Consider the following 25,531-nt stretch of genomic DNA (forward strand, 5'->3'; position numbering starts at 1 on the left):
TCCCTATTTAACATGTACACAAAGAATAAAATATGGAAATATAAAAGTCAACCCATACAATCAGCCTCAATATTGGATCTAATTAGAGCCTTAATCTTCTACCACAATCTTCTCCAAATCCCTTCCAAATCATTTGAGATTTCCACATAACTATTATGTCTAGTCCACCCAAATTCAAGAGTTATAAATCTTATCCATGGGAACCAAACAGCCGAAGGAATTAGGAGATGGAAAAATCCTCCAACGCTCCAATGAACAATAGTTCTCCGCCTTACTATATTTAGAATACTAGTCGACCCCTCGGGAGTTGCATAACTTAAATGTTATATTTCACTCATCACCCCCCCTAGTACATGTGAGATAAGATTGTCACGTTGTAAACGTGAAATGCAGAGAAGTAACTGCACGAAAAGAGTAAAAAGACAATACTCTTAAGTCTTTCAGAGATAATGTTATTATTAGAAATGCAACATTCTGGGTGCAAAGGGATTTTGTGCATGCTTCTAAACAGGAGTTCAATTTTCATTTTAGGTCTTGATCAATTCCTCCCCTCTGCATACATTTTCCCTTCTTTTTGATTAATTCCTCAGCCTGGTCAAGCATTTGAGTCACCCTGCCCAAGTTTGGACAATAGAAATCATTTAGTCCGTCTCTTAAGAATTTTTTTTTTTTTTTTTTTTTTTTTTGACATAATAAATATAAACACAGCTGCAATGAAGGTTAAAAATCTCATGAAACTTGAATCCATGATAATCAAACATGAACCTTTTTCATGTTTGAAAGTAACCTTTTTCAGTCTCGAGCTTCATGCTTGTGGATCTTCAATCCCATACCCCGGAATCAATTGAAATCATCACTTTCTATATAGTAACTTGCTATTAACTTAATTGTCAAACGCACAAGTTGAATAAAAAAGCAAAAAATATATATTTTCTTGTGAGAATATTGGAAAACAGATAAGAATCAAAGAGTGTACTAATTTTAGGGAAAAAACTAATAAAGCATCCCATTCAGAAACTGCTGCCACCAGAGCCAGAGTGATGACTTTTCCAGTCCCTTAGGAACAATTTTGACTGAAAATGGTGGAAAACTAGGAGGCTATTGTAGTTATTTAGAAAATTTCACACAACAAAAAATCGTTTTTGACGACTATATCTGCACTGTAAATGTTTCAACAATGTGTCACATCGCGCTAGAATTGGCTGAATTGTATGAGCAGCTTTAATTGAGAGGAATGTATGTAGAGGGAACTATATTCTATGCCTTGGACACTATTACTAGGGGAACTTCGCATCACGAGTATCAACAACTATGTCCATAGTCCCGTAATTAAAAGATTCAAGCAGTGTTCTCTTCCAACATTTTTGCATTCAAGAGGCTTCTTCAAGCCCTCTAAAATTTCTTCTCGTGCCCCATGATAATTCAACAAGCTGAGAATCAACATGAACTAAACATTCCAAAATCACTAGGAAATCCCCCTACACATCATGAAAACGTCCTTTATTGATTGACAATCAGTTGATAGTTTTATTAAAGCTAAAACATTGTTGTAAGATTGTAATATGAGTGGGAGTGATTGTGTAGCTGACAGCCTTTGCCCCATATATGGAACATTTATAACCTTTAAGGGCTTTATAAGAAAACAGTTACTCTACAAGTTAAACCAATCAAGTAACTTGAAAAAAGGGTATGATTAATAGCTCTTCAAATTCTATAAATCATTGATTTTAGTGATAGGTTTAATACAGTTGACTTGTGTTCCTCTCTCACACATTTTCTTTCTTGGCCATATATATATACTAATATACATTGCTCCAGAAAAAACAGATTAACTGTTTAAGAGTTCCAAGTGGTTTTGTTAATTGGAACAAATAAGCATTTTCCAGATCTTCAGAGAGATTTTGAATTAGTAGGACTTACATGCCATTTGTGACTTGAATTACAAATAGCTTGGGCAGAAATAGGTATTCCATAACATTCATTGATAATCCTTCAAGATATAAAAATATCTACTCAATGAAATACAAAGATGAAGCCTGCACACCCCACAACAAAATAGATTTGCATAGAGGAAAAATATGACATCATATAACATGATAAATGCAAATTTGCCTTTAAATCTTTGGGGTGAGGCTTATTTGTTACCTATCATGTACATAAAGAATTCCCTAAAATAATAATAATAGTAACAAAGTTTCTCTATATAAAGTATGAGGGGAGCATTGAAAAGTGTCCTGATATGACAAAAATTATAATGCTTACAAATTGTTGGTCGACTCTAAGGTCATGTTTGGTTCAAAAAATAGCTATTACTTGTAATAAAATGGAATATAGTGAAAATTTTGGAAATTGGGTAATAACTTTCCTTTTATATTACTTCTTATTTTATCCAACATAAAATAAGAAAGAAATAGGCATTCCTCCGGTGAAATTTAGGAATTAGTTATTCCTTGTCTATTCTTTGTCATGGATTCATAAAAATTTCACATTGTTATTTATTTCATGATAATAATATTTTTATATATAATTAATTATAACTAATCTTTTCCTAGGAACAGACATTGCGTGAACCACATAACCTAATTTTAAGGATATTGAATTTAAAATTTCATAGTCATTACACTCCTGCCTAGTCAAACACATATGTTTACTAATCCTAGTCGGGCATTACACGAACCAAATGTAACCTAATGTTATTAAGGAATCAAAGGATTTTGAATTCATTGAAAGCAAATTTCAGTGATTACACTCCTGCCTAGTCAAACAGAAGAGATATTTACTAATTGAATCAGGGGAAGCATCAAGGATCTGCAGCCATGGGAGATAGAAGGGTGGAAAAGGGAAGAAGAAAGAGAGGAGAGAGGGGATGCCAGGAGGAATCACACGCTCAATTCATCTCAAATTCATCAACAATTTCTCCTACTTTCACACAGTATTTATAAGAAAGCCACTAACGCATTAAATTACACATACCCCTAAAATTACATGAAACTACAAAAAAAAGTCCCAAAATACACAAATATAACAAACAAACCCCAAATACACATAAGCCTACACTAACTAAACTCAAAATTATCTAGTAACTAACCCAGCAATCCCTTGACCTAATTCTTAATTATTCTCCAGCAAGAATCTTCCCAAGGTCTTATTTCTTGTCCTACATCACTAATCCCCGGTCTATCGTATAGCTGCGAAAGAAAAATGGTTGAACATCACAATGAACTTAAGAGATGTTAAAGAAGCTAAGGGGGAATTGTATAATGATTTTATATCTTCTCAAACCATTATTTCTTGTTGAAAGGAATATAAATAATGTATTCAATAAAATACCCATCTTATCAAACATAGAGAATGATCCAAAACCATTTGGTGAAGCTATGTATTCTAGAAATTCAGTGTTTTGGAAGGAAACAATAAATGGTGAAATGGACTCAGTTTGGTAAAATAAGAATTGAATAATTGGGTCTTCATAGAATTGCCTCCATGATCAAATCCTTTTCAATGTCTTGAAGCATTTAGAAGAAAATATAATGAATCCATTCAAACTTTTAGGACAAGATTAGTAGCAAACAAAAGGAACATATTAGCATAATGGAGGACGAATAGAAATCAGAAAGTGAGAGAAAAAAAAGAGAATTAAGAAAGAATATTAGAAAGAAGAGAAGAAGAGAAGAATAAGAGAGACATGGCAGGATAGAGATATAGAATAGGGACGAAACAGAGAATAGAAGGAAGATCAGATTCAATGAGAAACTAGAAGCAAGGGGAAGAGAAGGGGAGGGGTGGGAAGAAGTAAGAAGGATAGGAGAGGGCAGGGCGAGAGAGAGAGAGAGAGAGAGAGTTCCAAAAATCTGAATTTAAAATGATAACTAGCTCAAGAACTTACAAGCCAATTATTGATACCTACAACTAACTATGACACATTTATATAAAACCCCCAACAAAACAGGAAATTACAAAACAAAAGAAAAGTTTAATACAAACATGATTTCCTAAATCTATGCCAATTATGCCAAATGGGCAGCCTAAATGATGGCCCATTTGACTGAAAGGCACTCGGCTCAGAAGAGTGAATAAAAATATGACTAACGACTCCAGAGCACTCTCATGGACAGAGTCCTCGGTAAGCCATGTAGCATCTTAATGTCTCCACTACCAAGTAGCATCGTAAACTAACACGAACTCATCATCCAAAATATTCTAATGGGCAACTGCCTCAGTAAGCCATGTAGCATCTTAATGTCTCCACTACCAAGTACCATCAAAAACTAGCATGAACTCATCATCCAAAATACTCTTAACGGACAGCATCCTCAATAAGCTACAGCCATGTAGCATCTTAATGTCTCCACTACTAATTACCATCGAACACTAATACGAGAAAACAACACGAACTCATCATCCAAAATAGACTCCACTGTGTTCTATAGCTAATAAATGGAATGAACCTGTGCATGAGTACCAGATGACAAATGAGAAGGCTCGAAGGTGCCCCAAGGTGTCAAATCCTCCACATTAAAAATTAGATTAATGATCCAAGTTTTGCAAGGATAGAGAAGGGGCCAACGGCTTGGGCATGGAACTTTTTAAATGAATTTCAAAGTAGCATTCAAGTATAGTAAACCATGACACTATCACCCACGTTAAAGTCTCTAGCTTTACAGTGCACACCTATAGCCAGTTTGCAAACCATATTCTTGTGCCAAGATTTCACCTAACCTCAACATGCAACTCATGGATGTGATTAACAGAGCACTGAGGTACGGGCATCTGGTGGCAAAGAAACAAGATCAATGGTGCACTGGGTTTGTAATTGAATACATACTCAAAAGGACTCTTACCCATGGACCTATTCATATAAGCAACTCAACAGTAAGCAGCACAAAGTCCTAATTGCCTTGCTTTTATCCCACTACACGCCTAAGTAGCTCACCAAGACTACGACTCACAACCTCTTGCCATGAGTTTAGGGGCTGCAAGCAAAAGAAAACATCAAGTGAGTCAGACACATTTTCCAAAGTGTCTTCCGAAAGTAACTAGAAAACTAAATATCCCTATCAAACACCATAAACATTCACAAACCAAACAATTTATCCAGAAAAGAGACATCAGAAATCTTATTACATGGGATGAAATGCGCCATCATCTTGGAAAAACTATAAACAACAAAAAATATGGAATCATGCCCTCAGACTGTTTTAAGGGACCCAAATACAAAATTCATACTAGTTTCCAAGGTTTGCATGGCAATGGAAGAGAAGTATAAAGACTAATGTTGAGTCTCCTAGATTTGGCTAACTCACATAACACTATCCTAGCAACATTCTTCTTCACAGAAGGCCAATAAAACATGCTCTCAACTAAGGCAATAGTTTTATCCATTCCCAAGTAGACCAGCTAACCCATGGCGTGCAACTCCCAAACTAAGAGATCTCTAAAAGAAGTGCAAGTAATAGTAATAACCGAGCACCTCAAAACAAATAACCCTTATGGATGATAAAATATTCAAAATAACTACAATGGCCCTCACTCACCTCCTAAAAGATGAGCCCAAAATCAAGACAAGTAGAATACCTATCCTTAATCCTTATGACCTCGGCTCTCACGATACAGAGAAGAACTAATACTGAGGCCATCAGCTACATTATTCTCAACACCAAAATGATTTTTTAAGAATATAAGTATACTGATTAAGAAACTTTATCCAACAAGTATGCTTAACATTCAACTTCTTCAAAGAACTCAAATAACGCAAAGCAAGGTAGTCAAAAAAGAGTACAAACTCTTGGGGTAACAAAAAATATCTCCAATGTTAAAGAGATCTCACCATAGTAAACTCTTTATCATGTGGTATATCTCTATTCAGCGTATAAGAGTTCTTCGCTGAAAAATACTTGCGTACCTGACTCAAAACTCCACCTATGCCTGTCCCAGAGGCATCACAAGCAATCTCAAAGAGTCTACTAAAGTTTGGATACCTAATACATGTGCCTCGGTCATCTTTTGCTTGATCTCTATAAAAGCTGCAGCAGCTAAAAGGGCCAAATAAAAGTCCCCTGTGTTCAGACAATGGATGATGGGAGCCATACGGTGCCAAAAGCATTATGAATAGAAAGTAGCTAAGCCCTAAAAGCTGTGAACCTTAGAAATAGTCCAAGGCTTTGAGACCATAAAACCAAGAAAGAGCATACTTGACTGTAAAAAACAACACTTTTGAGATTAGCATACAACTTTGCTTCCCTCAAAGTGACAAAGAACTCATGGAGATGTATCAAGTGCTCCTCCTTAGTCTTACTATAGACTAGTATATCCTTGAAATACACCACTAGAAATTTTTCCTACGAATGTCTGCAAAACATGTATCATGACCCTCATAAAGGTGCCACAAGCATTAGAAAGCTCAAAGGGCATGACCAAAGACTCAAATAAACCATCCTAGGTCTTAAAGGTGGTTTTCAAGTCTAATTCTAATTTGGTGATATCCACAGAACAAGTCAATCTTGGAGTACCAAATAGAGCCAGCTAGAATGCCAAGCATATCCTCATGTTTAGGGATAGGGAACCTATATATTATTGATGGCTCTACTACCCACACACATCCTCCAAGATTAAGTATATGTCTCATAAATCGCTTGCCAAGGAATTCTCCCACCCGCCTATTCAAATTAGAACGCTTCTTCATGATTCATTCTATAATGAAGCAAATAAGGTAACTATGAACTCGATACAGCATGCTGAATGTCCTGCATAGATGGTAGCTCACTAAGAAACTCATTAGGTACTACACACTCAACTGATAGCTCCTTTACCTCGGGTGGATATTCACACGGAAACTCTCAAACCTCAAAAGGAACTTCTTGGGCAAGATTGCTAAGATACTTTCCTAAGCTCTCTTGCTCAAAAGCCCTATGATCTAGCAATTTGATGCTTCTTTGAACTGCTGAAGGGCTATCTTGTTCCTAAACTTAAGGTCCTTCGATGTCAGCCTAATAGGGATTAAAATAAAATGATTGCTATCTTTATGCTCAAACACATAGGTCTCCCTACCATGATTGATCGCATCATGATCATATAACACGGACTCCCTAACACGACATAGACCACATCGATCAAGTGTACATCACAATGAACCCTATCTTTATAATCTCCCATTTGGATGAGTATAAAGCACCTCTCAACTATAAGTCATGTTTACCCAATTCACTTTAAAAGAATAGGGGTCTCACTCTCCACTTGAGGTTTAACATTCCTAAAGCAGCTTTGGAGATCACATTCATGCTACAACCCCCACATCAAATGGAAGAGTAGAAAGTAGCACCTGCTTCCACTAGTCACTATCCATAGCAATGGACAAGGCATACCTAACCACTCTAGTATGATTATCATCCTCTACAAAATCATCAATGAATTCGCATGGTTAGTTTGATCATATGATTTTTATCTTGTGATTTTAGACACAATAATGTCAAGAAGTGCATTTATTTTAAGTTCACGGGAGTATGGTGTCATTATAAGTCTTTATGAGCGTGTCATGCTCATCATTTGAACTAATTGAAAAGTGCAAATGAAACTAAGAAATAGTTACCTTCACAATTGAAAATGAAGAAGCTAAATGAAATAGATATTATGTGTGTCATGGTAAAGAAGCATGGCAAGGGTTATGCCTTGTGCCAATCACATTAAATTAAGAAGGTCGAGAATTAAAGAGACAATACATCATATGATATTTTTTTCAAATTGATTAAAATTCCAATTGATCAATCACTCAAATTAGGTATTCTAGTGCAAATGGCAACTTAATGCGAACCATGCATTGCACTAGACCAGACACTACATTTGTAGCTTGCTAACTTTCTAGATACTCTAGTAATCTTAGCAGCAAACAGTCCTTCAATATCTCTGGAGAAATATAAACTTAGGGCTATTTTTCCTCTCTCTTTGATAAAATTATTTATAAATTTAGGACTCTTATGCAACAATTTTCTTGTGATACTAGAAGGTTAGAAAATTACATTCACACTAACTTGATATTAAAACTCCAATACTTGGGGCTTTACACTAGGTGGTGTAGTGAATAGTGATGTAGAACACGAGGCCGGACCAGGGATAGGCCCTTATTGACAGATGATTCAGGAAAATTGGATCAAGGAATTGTGGAGTCCTAACACAAATGTGCTTAGTTAATTAGCAGTTCTTAATTCTTATGCGTATTTGGTTTACTTTGTAATTTTTAGTACGCTTGTATTTGGGTTTTGTTTGTAATAGATCTCTTTTTGGGGTTAAGTTGTGATTTCTTTGATCTTTAGGGATTTATTTACAGTTTTCTTATATCTTAAGGCTTTCTTATAGATAAGGTGTGAAAGCCATGCAAGTAGTTTTGTTCATTTGAATTGGAAGTTATTTGAGCTCCCCCTGCCTTTTATCTTCTCCCTCCTGCTCTCTTCTTCTCTATTTCTCAGCTATTTCCCTCAGGACAGTAGCCCTTACAGCTGTTCTGCATCACCCTACTGCTGTTGCTGCACCAAATAGTTTCTTAAGCTTCTAAGAAGCAAACATGCATTACATATTCCACAATAAATTTGCAGCAATAACAAAATTACGACGAAACTTACTAGACATATTTTAACTCAGTGATAGTGAAGCAACTATGATTAAAAGCATTTAGTGAAGTGTACAAGCAAATCTCAATAAATAACCTTAAGACGAGAATATATAAGCTAGCAGATTTCACAAGACATAATTACTATTTTATATCCTAAATCAAGTAATAACTAAATGGAAAAATCGTCTCGAGAGAGATTTGAAGAAAATCACATCGATTGAATGGATTTAAAACCTTTTTCCCAAGTATTCCAAAGAATAATCAGTGCCAACAGTTACATAAACAGCATTATAAGTAAAAAGCTCTTAATGAAGTTCATATTTATAATGTGCCTACAGTAACAGGGGCATAATTGAGAACTTCATTAAAATAGGAGGTAGCATAAGACCAAAACAATGCCGAAACTTCCAATGAAATTATCACTGAAGCATGACATAATATTGAGTACAATATTCCCAATTCTAATACAAAATATCATGATTCAAATTTAGGCCACCATTGGTTTCATTAGAATTATAAAGTATCTACAGTTCTACACTAATAAGAGGTTTAAATTGAAAACAACCCTATCATATGCATGAAACTATTAGTATTCGACCTAAATTAAATATTTCAATTTATTGCTGTAAGAATAAATTTTAATACACAATAAATTGTAATATACATTGGACAGATTTCATATTAGCTAGTATGCCTAGTGTCATGATGCGGTAGATACCATGATTCAAATTGTAAGAGAGTTAAACTTGTATCCCACAAGCACTGACAGTTACTCCCATTACTACAGCATGATCTCTGTGTTAGTGAACTTGCCACTAACCAACATAGGAAAGTAAGACTACACACTACTCAATACAGACACTCAAAGAACCGACAACCCTCGATAGTCCAATCACCTATACAACAACACTGTCCAAGATACATCCAAGGGCCAACATGGGTGCACGTTCCAACGGACCCAACCTCCTCCAAATCGAGAACGATGCATGACATCATTCTCGAATAGGTTGTCCACGTGGCATCCAATCCACACAAAAGTCTAATACACCACTTGGAGATGTCAAGAGACCACCTTAAGCATTCCTCAGGTTGCTCACTTAAGTGCCCGAAAGGACACCAAGAGTAGTAGATTGCCCACCTATTCCCCCTCATTCCATCACATTCTCACTTACACATAAGTAACCAACCATAGGACTAAGAATCATACATCATTGGCCCGAGAATGCCACCTTGACCACTATCCGGATCAACCACAACATCATAGTGACATTCAAAACACATCCTATGACATCTCCATAATCGAATCCAAGTTCACCATAGTTCCTCCCACAACTCATCTAACATGATCACAATGCCCTATCCAAAGCAGCCCAACGGGCCATCTTGCATGTGTGATGGATACAAGAGCATAGGACCGTGACACCTAGCTTTGAAGGTTTTTACAAGGCAACACTCAAAACTCCAAGTTAATAAATTGGAGATGTGGATGCAAAAATTATGATCACATAGTTTGAAATTTCATTTTTCATAAATTCTCTTTGAACAGGTGCAATAAAATTCAAATAATATGGTCCTTCAAACATAATTACCTAAAATAAATACGAGGTTTAGATTTAAAAACCAATCAATTATGTTAAGTTGAAAGGGGGCATGATTAGTACCTCTTCAGACTCTATTAGTAAAGGATTTTAATAATGACAAAATTATTTAGTTTTCCTCTCACACTCTTACTTCCTTAGTCATATACATTGCTTCCAAACAAATTCTAAAGAAAATCTTTAGATTTGCAGTCTGCAAACTTGTAGATGGTTTTGTTATATTCCTAAAGATGATGTGCAACATACCCTCAAGCAAAGTCATTCAAGTGGGACAGATATTACCCCAAAAGATGGTAATTTGTCACACCTCAAAGCCACAAATTCTTTTAAATTTGTATTCCTAACATCCTGCTGCCCTAACAAACAACAAAAGTCTCAACCATCCAATGGGAAACCTAAAAATAAACCCACATAATGTCAAAATGAGCTTTCAAAGAAAACAAAATACCATACCAATCTAAAGATAATACTTGTCTCAAAATACTATGTTTGACTCGTAGTATTTTCAACCTTTTGACTTCTGTCCAAGGCGTAGAGGATCACCAAGATATGAAACATGTTACCTACTTGTGTATCATATTAATAACATATCCTTTATTGACATATTAGCACACATGTATGATCATGCTTTGACTCACAATGTTTTCAACATTTTTTGACTTCTGTCCAAGGTGCAGTCGCAGAGGATCATTAAGATATGAAACATGTTACGTACTCGTGTAATATATTAATAACATATCGTCAGATCCTTCGCGCCACAATAGAGTTGTTGATGTGCGACCGCGGCATGGAAACAGCCTCTCACTAAAATGCAATGTAGGGTTGCATACTATAGACCAATCATGCTTTGCCCCTTTCCCGAACCCCACATACGTGCGGAAGCTTTGTGGCAGTTTACTAAAGCAAGCACAGAAGTGAACGAGCTCTCCCTTATATTTCTAGGTCGAGGGAATCAAGCATAGAAGGCCAACAAGTAACCGCATAGGTGCTTCTGGCACCTTCTCGCATATATGTCCAGGCTGCCCCTTTTTTTTCGACATATTAGAACACATGTATGGATGAAAATGTTGGGCAACTAAGAAACAACATATCCAAGAAGTAGAAGTTGTCGAAATGAGCATGCTAAGATGGATTAGTAGCATAATGTTAAAACATAAATTAAAGAATGAACGTATTCTCAGCAAGTTAGGCATAGCACCTATAGAAGAGAAGGTAGGGACTAGTTAGATGGTTTGAACATTTGCAACGTAGACCAAATAATGCACCAACACGAAGCATTGTTGGTGGTACCAGAAGGGGTAGTTGTAGACCTAATTTAGCTTGGAATGAGATAGTAAGGATTTAATAGCCTCAAATTGTTGGAGGAAATTGGCCACAATCATGTTAAAGGTTTCACATAGCCAACCTCACCTAGTAGGACTTAAGTCTCGGTTTGTTAGTTTGTTACATCTTATATGGTCTTATTTTGGTGTTATTTTTTTTTTGTGGAAGCATGGAGAAGGGTGAGGGATCCAGCTTTAAATTCCATCAGCAGCTCATTTTTTTTTTTTTCCCCAATGCAAGCACTAAATAAGCATGAATTAATTTTCCATTAGTTAATCTTAGGCATATCGTCTTTCCTACCAAAAATGAAAAACGGTGACAGCCAAAATGATGATTATGAGAATAAATATAACAAGTGTGTATAACAAAAAAAATATAAGGAAAAACCACTCCCACAAAAAAATTGAACATCATATTTCATGCCTGATCTTCATCCCACAACCCATGATTACACAAGCCAGAGTTCATTAAGGCATTGTAGCTTATATAAGAAAATACAAGTTGGAATCATATTCAAAAGTTGAAAGAGGTTACTCCTGAAAAAGTGCACACCATATAAAGCAAACTATGCCTTAGCTTTTCCAGCCTGGAGAGATTGAATTCTTTGTTGCAACTTTAATATCTGAAAAATGAGAAAACCAATGGAAACAATAAATATGTCTGAAATATACACACCTACATGGCTACACACACACACACAGTCTGTGCGTGTGTGAGTGTGTGTGTAAATCTACAAAGCAAAATGTCTCACATATTATTCATGCTATATTCTTTATTTATTAATGCTAAAATTAACTGTTTTAAGAGAAGAAGAATTTTTTTAAGCAAATATCAATATATATATATATATATATATATATATATATATATATATATATATACATATATACACACAAAATTTTGACTGGTTCTGCTTCATAGTTCATATTAGTTTGAGAGATAATATATACAAAATTTTCATGAAAAAATAAAACAAAATATTTGTTTTCAAAATTCATTACTCATTCACGACAATAAAGTTGTCACTAACAAAAACTAATGCATGCCATAAGAAGAAAAATAACAAATTATAGGAAAGAAAAATAATTATTTTATATTATATAATAACATTTTATTTAAATAAAGTTGCTCTCAGGTTGGGTGCCCATTTGCATGAAACCTAATAGGCTATATAACCAGACCTTTTTTTATCTGCAAAAGAGAGAATTCATAAAACGGCACCAAGGGAGTGCTGCCTAGATATAAGCAAAAGGAACAAAAGAAAGGTACAGAAGAAGTATGTATCACTTGAGTGAGAATACCCAACAAATCATGAATTCTGCAAGTATCCAATATATACAATCCACTAAACCAACTCGTAAGTGTTGTAAGCCATCTATCTTTGAGAATTATAATCGACGTAACTGTTCCTTCAAAGTCTCTTCTGTTTCTCTCCCTCCATGCACAGATGCACCTGAAAAACTGGTAAGAGGGATCAAGGCCACAGCTTTTTTCCTACAAAGCTTCTTGAATGACTCTCCAGGCTGAGATATATCTCCACAGGATCAACTGTAGCTCATAAATGGCCAGAAAAAAAGCCAAATTTGTGAGATCTCTAGTCCAGGAACAGAGAAGCAGAATGTGATCCACAAATTCAGCATTTTCTCCACACAAAAAAGCATCCCTTCTAAAGATTGTTAATAGTGATGATTTTCCCAAAGATGCCTCCCAAGCCAAAATAGCAACTTTATTTGGGGCTAGAGATTTCTGGAAAGCATTCTAAGGGAAGTTGGTCCTATTCTGAATGGGGTAACCTGATTTCTTATAGAAGCTGACCCTGAAGTAGTCATTCTTGTTAAGCTTTAACCTAGGCTCATTTGGATTAGCTACTTGATGAGTGACACTACTGTATAAGCAGCCAAAGAAATCAGCAAGAATGATGAAAGTCTCAATATTGGCATTTCTAACAGCAATTCTGTTGTTGGATTGCTCAAAAGACATCCCCACCAGTGAGAATCTTTATAACAGGCTAAGCTGAATGTATCAGGAAATTGAGGACAAAGTGGAGTGTGCCCACACCAGTTGTCATGCCTGAAGAAAAGATTTGTCACCATTTCCAACTTCAAATTGGTTAAAAGCAAAGTTTTCCATCCTTTCATAATCAATTTCCAGATACCTACCCAACAGGACTCCCCAACTTCCTTGGAGGTCCACCCATTGTGATCGAAGTCATATTTTGAAGCAATAACCTTTCTCCAGAAAAGCTCCCTCCCATTATTGAATCTCTGAGCCATTTGCCAAGCAGGGCTTTGTTGAAAAAAGTGTGAGATTTTAGGACCCAAGCCACCTGTCCGAATAGGTTGCTTGACAACCCCCCATTAAACCAAATGGCATTCAAAATCCTCTCCCATATTTCGACAAAGTAATAATTTTTGAATATCTTCCAGGCTATTGTCCACCAAGCATGGAATGGGGAAATGGGACACTTAGTACACCGAGCGATTTGAGAGTACTTGTGAGTCTTCCACCTTCTCAGAGAGGATTTTATTACCAACTAGTCAGCCTTTTTCAAACCTCTTTAACAATAGCCTCTTAAACCCTTTTATCCTTGAACTTGGCTCCAAGGGGAAGCCCAAGGAAAAGCTCCCATCCCACTTTACTCTAGCTTTAAAAAGTTTGTTCAACAGAAATTGTCAAGAGGGTCCTTCACCAGGTCCATAGACTCCCAAAATATCAGCCAGATAAATTTGTGAGAGCAGCCCTCTCTCCCCTTCAAAACCCCCTTATTCTTATCTGACACATTGCACCCCCACAAAACATGCATGACAACACCAAAAGCCTTATGACGAAAGCCCTTCGATATCCTATGAAATTCCACCAACCAGGAATAAGGCTCATTTGTTTCACCTTTATGGGAATCCTCTCCAGCAACATCAAACAACCATAGAGATTAGCTCTCAGGCATATTAAAATCAAGTGACACAGCAATTAGCTGTTTCTCTAATTTTTGGTTGGAGCATAAATCCATAACTTTTAGCATGGTTTTAAAAACCGAACCAGTGACCAACCCGGTAAAACTACTTAAGTCATCAGACCAATTGAACCTGTGGATCAACTGGTCGTCAAACTGGTAATATAATATTTTACATGTGTGTGTGTATGTGTATATATAAATTAAAAATATACTTATAAATAATAACAAGCAATTAAAAATAAAAGTAGTTTAACAGCACAATCTTAGGAAAAAAAGTACTGTTTTTCTTATTATTAAAATATGTACGAAATTTGTTATAATTATAATCTTTGACTATATAATAATAGTTAAACAGTTTGATTCAATTAAAAATTTAATGTGGATGAATGTTCACATGAATGAATATACATTTATTGCTTTTCAAGGAATATATAGCACAACCGCACAAGGGACATGCGGATGCGGTGGTAAGGTCCTGCTCTTCCTTCCAAGAGGCACAATGTTCAAAACTCCTTCCCTCACATTTCAGTGGTGTTTAGCGATTCGGAATCAACTCCAGAAATCGAAATTGGAATGGTTGATTCCCATTTCTAGTGTTTGTTTTACGATAATTTCATTCTGATTCCCATTCCATGTAGGAACGGGACTCCCCCTTTTGCCTATGTTTTGATCCATGTGTCTTACTCTGAAATCAAATCGTGATTCCTGAAAATACAGCATTTATTACCCTAATCATTATAATGCATATACATATATACATACATACATAAATACATGTAAACCTACATATTATAATATGATATTTTATATAAAAAATAATATTAATATTATGATATCATTAAATATAAATATATAACAATATATTTTAATATAAATACTAACTATCATTATTAATATATATTATTTATATAATATTGTTATAACACATAAAAACTAATAGAATAGTATTACATATTAAAATGTTATGATATAATTGTGAAATGATTATTGATTTATTATCTTATTATTTGTAATCTTAAAAATAAAATACAATAAAATATTTATTACTATCATCGATTATAAATAAATAACAATAAAATTTAATAATGATATAGTATACAAAAGAATATAATACTATTGTATAGTAAATATGCAAGGGCACGTATATATTATAATATCATATATATTACATAAAAACAAAAACAAAAAACATCAATCATTAAATATAAATACATAATACATATTCAATATAAAATATTATAACTATTATTATTAATATTTATAATATATATAATAATATTATAACACATAAAAATATTAGAATAGTATTAAATTATAAAATACTATGCTATAATTGTGATGTGATTATTTATTATATAAGTATATATAACCTCAAGATAAGATAAACAACAAGAAGTCTTAAATCCCACTAGGTGCGGTTGGCTACATGAATCCTTTTCCGCCAATTCACCCGAACCAGAGCATTTTCCTCTATTAGATTAAGAGCTATTAAATCCTTCCTAACTACCTCATTCCAAGTTATTTTAGACCTACCCCTACCCTTTTCATGCTAGAAACCATAACTAACTCACTCCTCCTCACAAGTGCTCTACTCTGCGTTTCAAGTGCCCAAACCATCTAAATCGCCCCTCCCTTACCCAGTTTTCAACTGGTGCTATGCCTAAATTATTGTGTATATATTTTTTTCTTACTTTATCTTTTAATGTTAAACCACTCATCCACCTTAGCATACGCATGTCAGCAACTTTCATTTTTTGCATATATTGTTTCTTAGTTACCTAACATTCTGAACCATATAGCTGGCCTTGCAGCCGTCTCATAGAACTTTTTATTTTTAAGGGTATTCTACGATCACACAACACACCTAACGCACTCCTCCATTTTACCCAACCTATCTTAATTTTATGTACTGCATATTCATCAATTTCCCCTTCACCTTGCATAATAGTTCCAAGACATCTAAAAATAGCAGTGCTATTTACCTCTTGATTATCCAGTTTAATCTTCTTTCTGTTGCTATTCCTTACATTACTGAAATTACATTTCATATATTCTATCTTATTCCTACTTAACCTAAACCCTTTAAACTCTAATGTGGGTCTCCAAAGTTCTAGCATAGACTCCACTCCGCTCCTACTATCATCAATCAACATGATATCAACTGCAAACAACATACACCAAGGGATCTCATTTTGGATATTTCTAGTAATTTCATCAATTACTAAAGTAAAAAGATAATGACTCAAAGTAAAACCTTGATGTACACCTATTGTGATTGGAAATTCTCTAGAATCTCCTCCTACAGTCCTAACGCTAGTTACTACTCTATCATACATATCCTTAATGACATTCATATATCTACTGCAAACACCCTTTTTTCTAATACATATTATTTTCTAAGATAAAATATTAATTATTAATATCATTAATAGTAAAATTTAATAATGATATAATATACAAAAGAATATGATACAATTTTGTAATAAACTATAATGCCATGATTGTTGTTCTGTTATATTATTATTTTATATTAACTGGTAAATTACGTTACAATATTATAATATATGAGATTTTTATTTACATTTAATAAATTACATATTAAAATATAATAATTGTAAAATATAAGATAAAATGTAATATTAATAATATCGATAAAACAAAACACTAATAACAAAAAATATGAGAAAATATATTATGCAAATTATAATCAAGTACATGATTATCAAAATTATTTTATCGTAAAAAATTATTTATTATATAATTTAATGAAATAATATTATATGATAAATGATTTTATTGTAAAATTTTATTTACTATATATTTTAATAAAATAAAATTATATATTTATAATATTATTATTCCATATTAAATTAATTGAACAAATTTTTTTATACTACAATGTCATAATTGATAAACTAGACTCATTTCTGATTCCTATATCTATATATGCCAAGCACTATTATACAATTACGATTCTGATTCTGTGTCAAACCAAACATAAAAGAGGAATCTAACATTCTATATCTGATTTCGATGGATTCTGATCCATCTATAAACTGAACACTACCTTCAGATTTTTCTTTAGTATAATAAAGAACTGGATCAAACTAACTATACCGCTGGATCCGGCCAAGCCAGGCCAAGTTACCTGATTTTGCCTAGGTTGACCCCCAAACATAGCATTTCCAATTCCTTGACATAACCCAGATCAGCCTGGTGACCGGTTCCGATCGGACCAGCCGGTCCAATCCAGGTTTGAAAACAATGATAATTAGAGGGGGTGATGGAACTAGAATTGGTATGGAGTATTCTCTTCTTGGGTTCTTTATAGTGTTTTGGTTTCTTTATGGGGGCATGGCTTATTGATGCACCACTGAATCCGGAGATCCTTATTTAGTTGCTCTTTTTTTTCTTTCTTTTTTTCGTTCTAGTAGTGCAGCTTGTTCAATTTTCTTCCATTTTCCTTATTCGTCTATTATAATATAATTTCTTCTTTCTCTTAAAAAAAGGGAGATGCACAAAATTATATGTGACACTTTCAAGAACAACTTGAAGAGAAGGAAAATGTAGTGGATCATTTAATTTGTTAGCCTCCCGAGATTGCTTTAGATTTCCTTTTAAGGATCAAAGAATTAAAGAAGCAATCAACTTCAGCAGCAGCTATTTCATTTAATTTACATCACTGGCTTCTTTCCAGAACCCAAATTTGCCCTTCCCAATTACTAGAAGCAACTAGAGCAAAAAACAACCCACATAAATATTGAGTTACCATAACGACAATCACTCTACAGAAAGGAATTAATGCAGATTTATAATGAGAAATACTAGACATATTATAGTTTTCTAATCAGTACTTGTAAAAGAAACCAAAGGCAGCTATAGATAGATATAAGGTGGAGCTGAAGCTAAACTAGACATACTACTCACAGTGAATATCATAGACACTTGAAAAAAAAATTACAAAATACAATAGAAAACATACACAACTAAATAAGGAAAATTACTTCCACAATGCCTATGCCTGGTCTTTTTACAGTCGAAAAAATAAAAGAATGTTCATTAAATCATTCATCAAAATTGAAGACTAATCGAAACATTGCAAACATTGTGAAGGCATAAATAAATGACAATCGTAAAAATATATATATACAAACCATGTCTTTCTTGCTATTTTGCTTCTCATCCAGATCTTGAAGGGTTGCATCAAGACGCTTTCTGTCAGGATAGAAACACAATATATTGTCAACAATGTAAAATCAGCAGCAGCAACAAAAACATTGACAACAAAATCAACAAGAAGAAACATACATAGAAAACAAGATTTATGACACCAATGCCTACAAGTACAGTCAAAATGAAAGAGCAATTAAGCGTCAAAGTTGCATAATTAAGTATATAAATGCATTAATTAAGTGTTACCATTTTAATTAAATACTTAATTATGTCCAGTATTTTAATCATTGAGCTCATTCGATAACATTAAGATAATTATCATATTTTTGCCGCAAATTTACGAATATTCATATTTAATTATTGCAGGATAATTTTCGGAAGCCGAGCCGCGCATGAAATTGAAGAGACCGTGTGTATTGGGATGAAGGAGAGTCTTGGGCCATGTGCACTGAGGAGACTTGTGCATGCAAAGCCCATGCAAACAAGAGAGCCGTGAGCTGGAGTCTTCAAGAAGAGCTGGGGCTGCCAACAAAGAAAAGTTGGCCATGCACTGGGGCCGTGTGAAACACGAAGCCGGGCCATGCACTATTGGAGGGTATCATGAGATGGGCCGTGCATGCACAAACATAAAGTGAGCTGTGACAAGACCACATGAGAGGCCCAAGCACGCACGGGCCATACAAGGCTGCTGAGCTGTGCGCTGGGTGCAGGGAATTAGGAGGGTTTTAGTAGACCTTACATTTTGGAGGGCATAAATGGTAAAAAGGGGAGGCTAGCTAGCTTTTGGAGTGTCTTCTCTCCTAGGGAGGCGCGCAGCAGCAGAGAGCACACAGCAACTCCAACATTCGGCCATTCCCTCATTCATCCATCTCTCTTTCTTGCCTCTTCAATTAATTAATTTGTTTACTTGTTATTTTAATGTTTAGTTTGAGTTAATTAGTGCATCGAGTATTTATATTTAAAGTTTCTGTTCGGTTTATTTATGTTAAAAATATTGTTAGACCAAGTTTAATTGAGCTAAATTAATGATAGGTTTCTTTTATTTTTGTTCAGAGTGTTGCTGGATTTAAATCCTGTTTATGGTATTAGCGTGTTTAATTTTTAATATTCAAGGATTCTCATCTCTCTCTCTCTCTCTTCCTTTATTTAATGGTTTTGCTTTACTACAACAACAATAAAACCAAGTCTTAGTCCCACTAAGTGGAGTCGGCTATATGAATCATTTTCCTCCAATTTATGCGATCATGGACCATTTCTTTTGATTAGATTCAAGGATATTAAATCCTTACTCACTATCTCCTCCCAAGTTATTTTAGGTCTACCCCTACCCCTTCTACTTCCCCCCACAGTAACTAAGTCACTCTTCCTCACAGGTGCACTATAAGGCCTACGTTGCAAGTGTCCATACCATCTGAGTCGTCCCTCCCTTATCTTATCTTCTATAGGAGCTACACCTAACTTACCACGTATATGTTCATTCCTTAATTTATCTTTCAATGTTATACCACTCATCCATCTAAGCATTCTCATCTCAGTAACTTTTACTTTTTGGATATTATGTTTCTTCGTCGCCCAGTATTCCGATCCATATAGCATAGCTAGCTGTCCTATAAAACTTCCCTTTCAATTTCAATGGTTTTGCTTTACTCATGTGTTATTTTCTTCAACATTTTGTTTAAGTTTTTCCTTGGATTAAGTCATTTTTGTTTAAGATATTGTTTTCTTTATTTCTTTATTTAAGTTATTATTTGAGTTTAGTTTATTATTGAATGAATCTTGTTTGCTTTATTTTTTAGGTTAAACAACTATTGTGTTGAGTTGGTTTATAACTCCTAAGTCATTGTTGAAGTTAATTATTTTTGTTGAAGTTATTGTTGGTTAACTATGGTTGGATTTATTTTTGTCAAACCGTTATTTAAGTTTTAAGCCATTGTTGAAGTTTAAGTTTAGTTTGTCTTTGTTTAAAACTGATTAGTGAGATTCTTGCTCTTTATTTATTATTTGCGTGTTTAATTAGTGATTTGGTTGGTTTATGCGTGTTAGGTTTATTGTTTAGGTTTCACAACATTTTAATTTCATCACAAACTTTCAAAAACCCCAAGAAATCAAATCTAAACTATGTTCAGTAAACATTTTTCTTATTTTCTTCTTTTTATTTAACGCGAGTTTAAAACCAATCTGCATTCCCTGAGGAGACGATATGGCCTTTTGGGCTAATTATCACACGACATAACTCTTATACTTGTGATAGCCTTTGCGCTACTCATTTTTAGAGTGAGTCAAAGAGGACAAACCTCAAAACAAAACACATATAGCACCTCACCAAGAAAAAAAAGCATGTACAAAGCGCACAACCCAAGGCAATACACCAATCTCAACCAAAATATACAACAGGCCATATTCCAAGTCCAACCAAAAACTACTAATACAGAAATTTTACACAAAATAAAATTGTATACACCAAACATAATAAATATAATATAGTACAATTCTGCACAAGGAATAATGGCCAACACGCGATAGATAGCATGTTGAACAACCAGATAGAAAAATATCAAAACCCCCAAACCCCAAGAGAGAAAATTTTCATTCACACACATGATACATGTCTGTCAACAAAGACCACAGTGACAGCCATTAGATAACGGTAATAGTGGCTTCCAAGACCAGTACATGGCAATATCTCAAAGGTCCTCCATGTTATGACAGTAACTTAACGGAATTACAATCAAAATTATTAAAATAGGGTATTTTTTGCATTTTTCACTCTCTTTCCCCTTTATTTGAAGTTTAGACACTCAATTTTAAGTTGGTTTCTTTTATTTAGTAGTGTTTATTTTCCTCGGCATTTAGTATGCATTTTTTTAAATGTCTTCATATTTATGAATTCTTAGTTTAAACTTTACTTATAATCAGTAAAGTAGTAAAGTAGCAAATAAATGTTTCTTCTTGCCAACCGTTACCATTATTTAGTGCCATACTAAAGACAACAACGATTTATATTTTACATTCTACTGCTACCACTACTACAGAGAGAGAGAGAGAGAGAAGGATACTTCTTTCTTGGATGAGCAGCAATACAAGGGGGTGACAGATTCACAGCAACACCCTAGGCATGATCATAGGAAATATCATCCACTAGAACCGATGTCAAAAATAGACTAAAAGCCTGGAAGCCAGACATAAGACCATAGGCATTCAAGAGGGTTGATCCATAACCTGGCCTAGTCCCACAACAGGAAAAGTGGTAGCAAGGATGAAGCCCTTGAGATCAAGGGTCATATGCTAATTTTCAATCATGCCCCCATCCATGAGATTAAACTCTAAGATCTCCTGCCCTCCAAACCATATGAGAGGAAGTCTATGTCACTAAACCACCAACCCAGGGGTGAGAGAGATTTTTTTTTTTTTTTTTTTTTTTAGGATAGAAAAAGAAGATTCATTGGAGAGAGAGAGATAATGTAAAGGAGGATACAAGACATCCCTTCAATAGAAAGAAAAACAAGAGGAGGAAGCAGCATCCTCTAGGGAAAAAAAGGTCATATCAAAGAGCTCTTCAATCATCCTCCAAAACCCCCAAAGAAATGCCCGCAAAAGAATCAAAAAGAACTGCGTAAAAGAAGGTACCCGCCACTCTATCTCAGAGCAAAACAGGAGTGTATTCATCAAAACAAAAATTTCCTTGAACTTCCTTCCCCGGCACCCAAAGAATTGCAAAACAAGAAAATCTCCATAAAATCCTATTTTCCTTCCCTTTCAAACTCAAGAAAACTCAATCCTTAGACAAGCTTCGACATGCAAGAGAGATATTATTCAGTTTTTAATCCATCCTCCATTTGTCTACAAACTCATATGGCATGCTGCCATGGCACAGACCTAAAATTATTTTAAACATTGCATTTCTCCTTTGGATTCACTACCTTTATCCCTATCTTTAGAGGATAAAAATGCCCCACAAAAATACCATAATTCAAATTCCCATGACTTCAGAGTAACATATGTGCCACAGCTTCCGTGCACCGAGTGCAATTATTATCTAGGATTTATGGTTATAAAGTTAAAACTTTAAATTCAACTTCAAATATACCAGAATAGAAATTCACCAAACGGCATTACCCATCCATGCTTCTACCCACCTAAAAATGTTGGGACTAAGACACATTCGATTCCCATATGCTTCCCGCCCCCCTGCCCCCAAAATTGAAATCAGACACAATATAAGTAACATATGGTAACATACAATTCGGCAGAGATGTAATCGATTCTCTTGCGCACATTGGCATTGGCTTCCGCCAAATCCTGTTTCACCAGAACCGGGCCAATCAATTTGTACACATTTGCGTCTTCATTCAACAGATCCAGCTCCTTCGCACACAAAAACAAATGGACCAAAACAAAAAAAAAAAACTCATTAACTACAGTCTACAACAAATATAAATCTGTGCAATAACTATTATAAAAACACAAATGTGCGTGTGTGCGTGTGTGTGAGAGAGAGAGAGAGAGAGATGAACCTTTAGGACCAGTTCGTTCTCCCCAAGCTGAATGGTGTACTTCTTTCTCACTTGATGATTCTTTGCAATGTCTGAACAAACAAAAAGGTTATGGTTTACGCTGAAATCCGGCAACGCAGAGAGAAAGCGAGATGGAAAAAAGCAGTTAGGGTTAGGGTTTGTGTAGGAGAGAACGGAGAAGGAGAGAGTGAGATTGATGACACGTGCCTTTCTGAAGCTTGCTAAGATCGTTGGCTTTAGTCTCGAGTTCGCGTTGTAGTTCTCGAAGAGCTGCGGAGGAAGCCATGTTTGCTCCTGCTTCTGCCCCCGCCGCGATCCGATATCCGCCTTGAACCATTTTTCATGTGCTCGTAGGGACCATGCTACTTGCACGTGACTGAGCTGATTGACAGATTTTGATTAACTCATTCAATAATTACAATTAATTAAATTTAGCGTAGTAAAGTGTTAATATTCTTAAGAAAATGTGTTCAATGTAATACGTATTGATAATAAATAATAAATCAAAAAAATACTAAAAATCATAACTGATATTTAGTTGTATTTAAAATATATTTAGATATCCATTTCTGTTATAAATTTTTAAGTGTTATATGAATTTATATTATTATATTTTACCATTAATTAAAATAAAATATGATTATTTTTTAATAAATTTAAATTTTAAAATAATAATACTTAGTAATCAAAATTTTAATTAATAATTATCTTAATTATTTTAGAACAATATTTAAATATTTTTATTAAGTAAAATAATATAAAATTAGTACTTTAATTAACAGTAATCATATTATTAATGTATATTTATAATATATGAGTATCATATTAGGTTATGTTAAAAACAATAACGTTAATCAAACTAAAATTTTAACTTATTTTATATTAATTTAAATTAATACATAGCTCTTCTTCATTGCATAATTGAATAATATTTTGTTAATAGCTAATATGTCAAAATATATAAAAATATATTATGTAATTTTTTTAAATTATTTTAGATCAAAATATTAATATTTTCTAACTAAAAATTTAATTGAAAATTGTGTTGATTATTTTTAATTAAGATTTAAATATTTTTTATTGTGTATAATATTATTATATTTTAATTAACAATAATCTTATTATTAATGTATATTCATAACATATTATTATCACATTAGTTTATGTTACAATATTATTATTAACTAAATTAAAATTTTTAACTTATTTAATGTTAATTTAAATTAATATATGATTTTTTATACATTTCTGAATTATATTTTATAAATAATTAATATGTTATAAAACATAATCAAATAATTTTATGACACTTTTTAAATATATTTTAAATTAAATAGAAATATATCTAACTAATAATTTAATTAATAATTATGTTAATCTTTATTTTTAGTTAATATTTAAATATTTTTGTTAAGAGTGCTCTCGAATATACAATAACAATAACATGAATATAATTCTAATCACACCCAATGGCATAATTGTAATTTCCAGTTAACTTCCCTCTTCTTCCTCTCCGCTTCCTCTCCGCTCCATCTCCTCCTTTCTCCAAATAGCGTATGCGCAGGTTTCCCTCATCGCAGCCAAGGCACTTATGAGGGATGAGTGGGTCCGCCATTGATGTTGATCTCAAATTAGACATCATCCGCCCCTTCGCCGTTGATGCCATCGTCACCGTTCACCCTCCTCGCACCGCCGCACGCCATCGTCACCAGATTGGGATCCCCACCTCTCCTCTCTCTCCTTGACATCGTCTGTGTTCGTTCGGCCTCCACAACAAGATGATGTTTGTTTGGGCTTTAGATCACATCCTACGATGACATTTTCGTTACTGAAAATTAAAATAGTCATAAAAGATATTATAAAATATTAATATTATAAATATAATTTAATAGTAATGTGTTATTGTTAGTTAAAAATTATATTTTTATATAACAAAAAATATCTAAAATTTTAATTAAAATGTTAGTTATCATAATAGTAATGAAATTATTAAGTAAAAATACTAATTAAGGTTTTAAGAGGATTTACATATTGAACCTTTAAAAAAAAAAAAAGAATTGTAAAATTTGAAGAGAAACAAAGGAGTTTTATGGAAAGGCCATTAAAAAAAAATCAGCAGATAATAGGAAGTAAAATATCATGGAAGTTATAGTTTTTCAAACAAATTTAAAATAAAATAATTTATTAAATTATTTTTATCCATGATTTTTAAATATTTTTATCAAAGATAAAATTATTGTTTCGATCATAAAATTGTAGTCTATCATTAGAATTCAAGTGAGATTAAAAAACCTAAAAAACATGTATAAATTGGGAAAATCAAGTCATTCGTTAGGGAGGCTTAAATTGTCAAGCGAGAACTCATAAT

At 33.9% G+C, this 25,531-nt stretch overlaps 1 protein-coding gene across 7 annotated transcripts in view; it reads right to left on the bottom strand.

The window, feature by feature from the left end:
• Nucleotides 1-24,968, bottom strand: part of LOC131143685 (prefoldin subunit 6) — a 57,215-nt gene extending 32,247 nt beyond the window's left edge. For 2 of the 7 annotated variants that reach the window (XR_009133652.1, XM_058091922.1), the window contains exons 1-5: nucleotides 23,371-24,883; nucleotides 23,164-23,234; nucleotides 22,890-23,014; nucleotides 18,631-18,691; nucleotides 12,076-12,145 (exon numbers count right to left, since the gene is read on the bottom strand). Coding sequence is in view for 5 of the 7 variants with exons in the window: in XM_058091922.1 (XP_057947905.1) it covers nucleotides 12,089-12,145; nucleotides 18,631-18,691; nucleotides 22,890-23,014; nucleotides 23,164-23,234; nucleotides 23,371-23,500 (444 nt within the window). In the remaining 2 variants the exon portion in view is untranslated. Of the gene's footprint in view, nucleotides 1-307; nucleotides 614-1,828; nucleotides 1,991-11,839; nucleotides 12,146-18,381; nucleotides 18,692-22,889; nucleotides 23,015-23,163; nucleotides 23,235-23,370 lie in introns of those variants that run through there. The other 5 variants (XR_009133651.1, XM_058091920.1, XM_058091921.1 and 2 more) reach the window with 5 other exon arrangements.
• Between the last annotated feature and the right edge of the window lie 563 nt (nucleotides 24,969-25,531).

Source organism: Malania oleifera, chromosome 12, assembly GCF_029873635.1.
Source record: "Malania oleifera isolate guangnan ecotype guangnan chromosome 12, ASM2987363v1, whole genome shotgun sequence".
NCBI lineage: Eukaryota > Viridiplantae > Streptophyta > Magnoliopsida > Santalales > Ximeniaceae > Malania > Malania oleifera.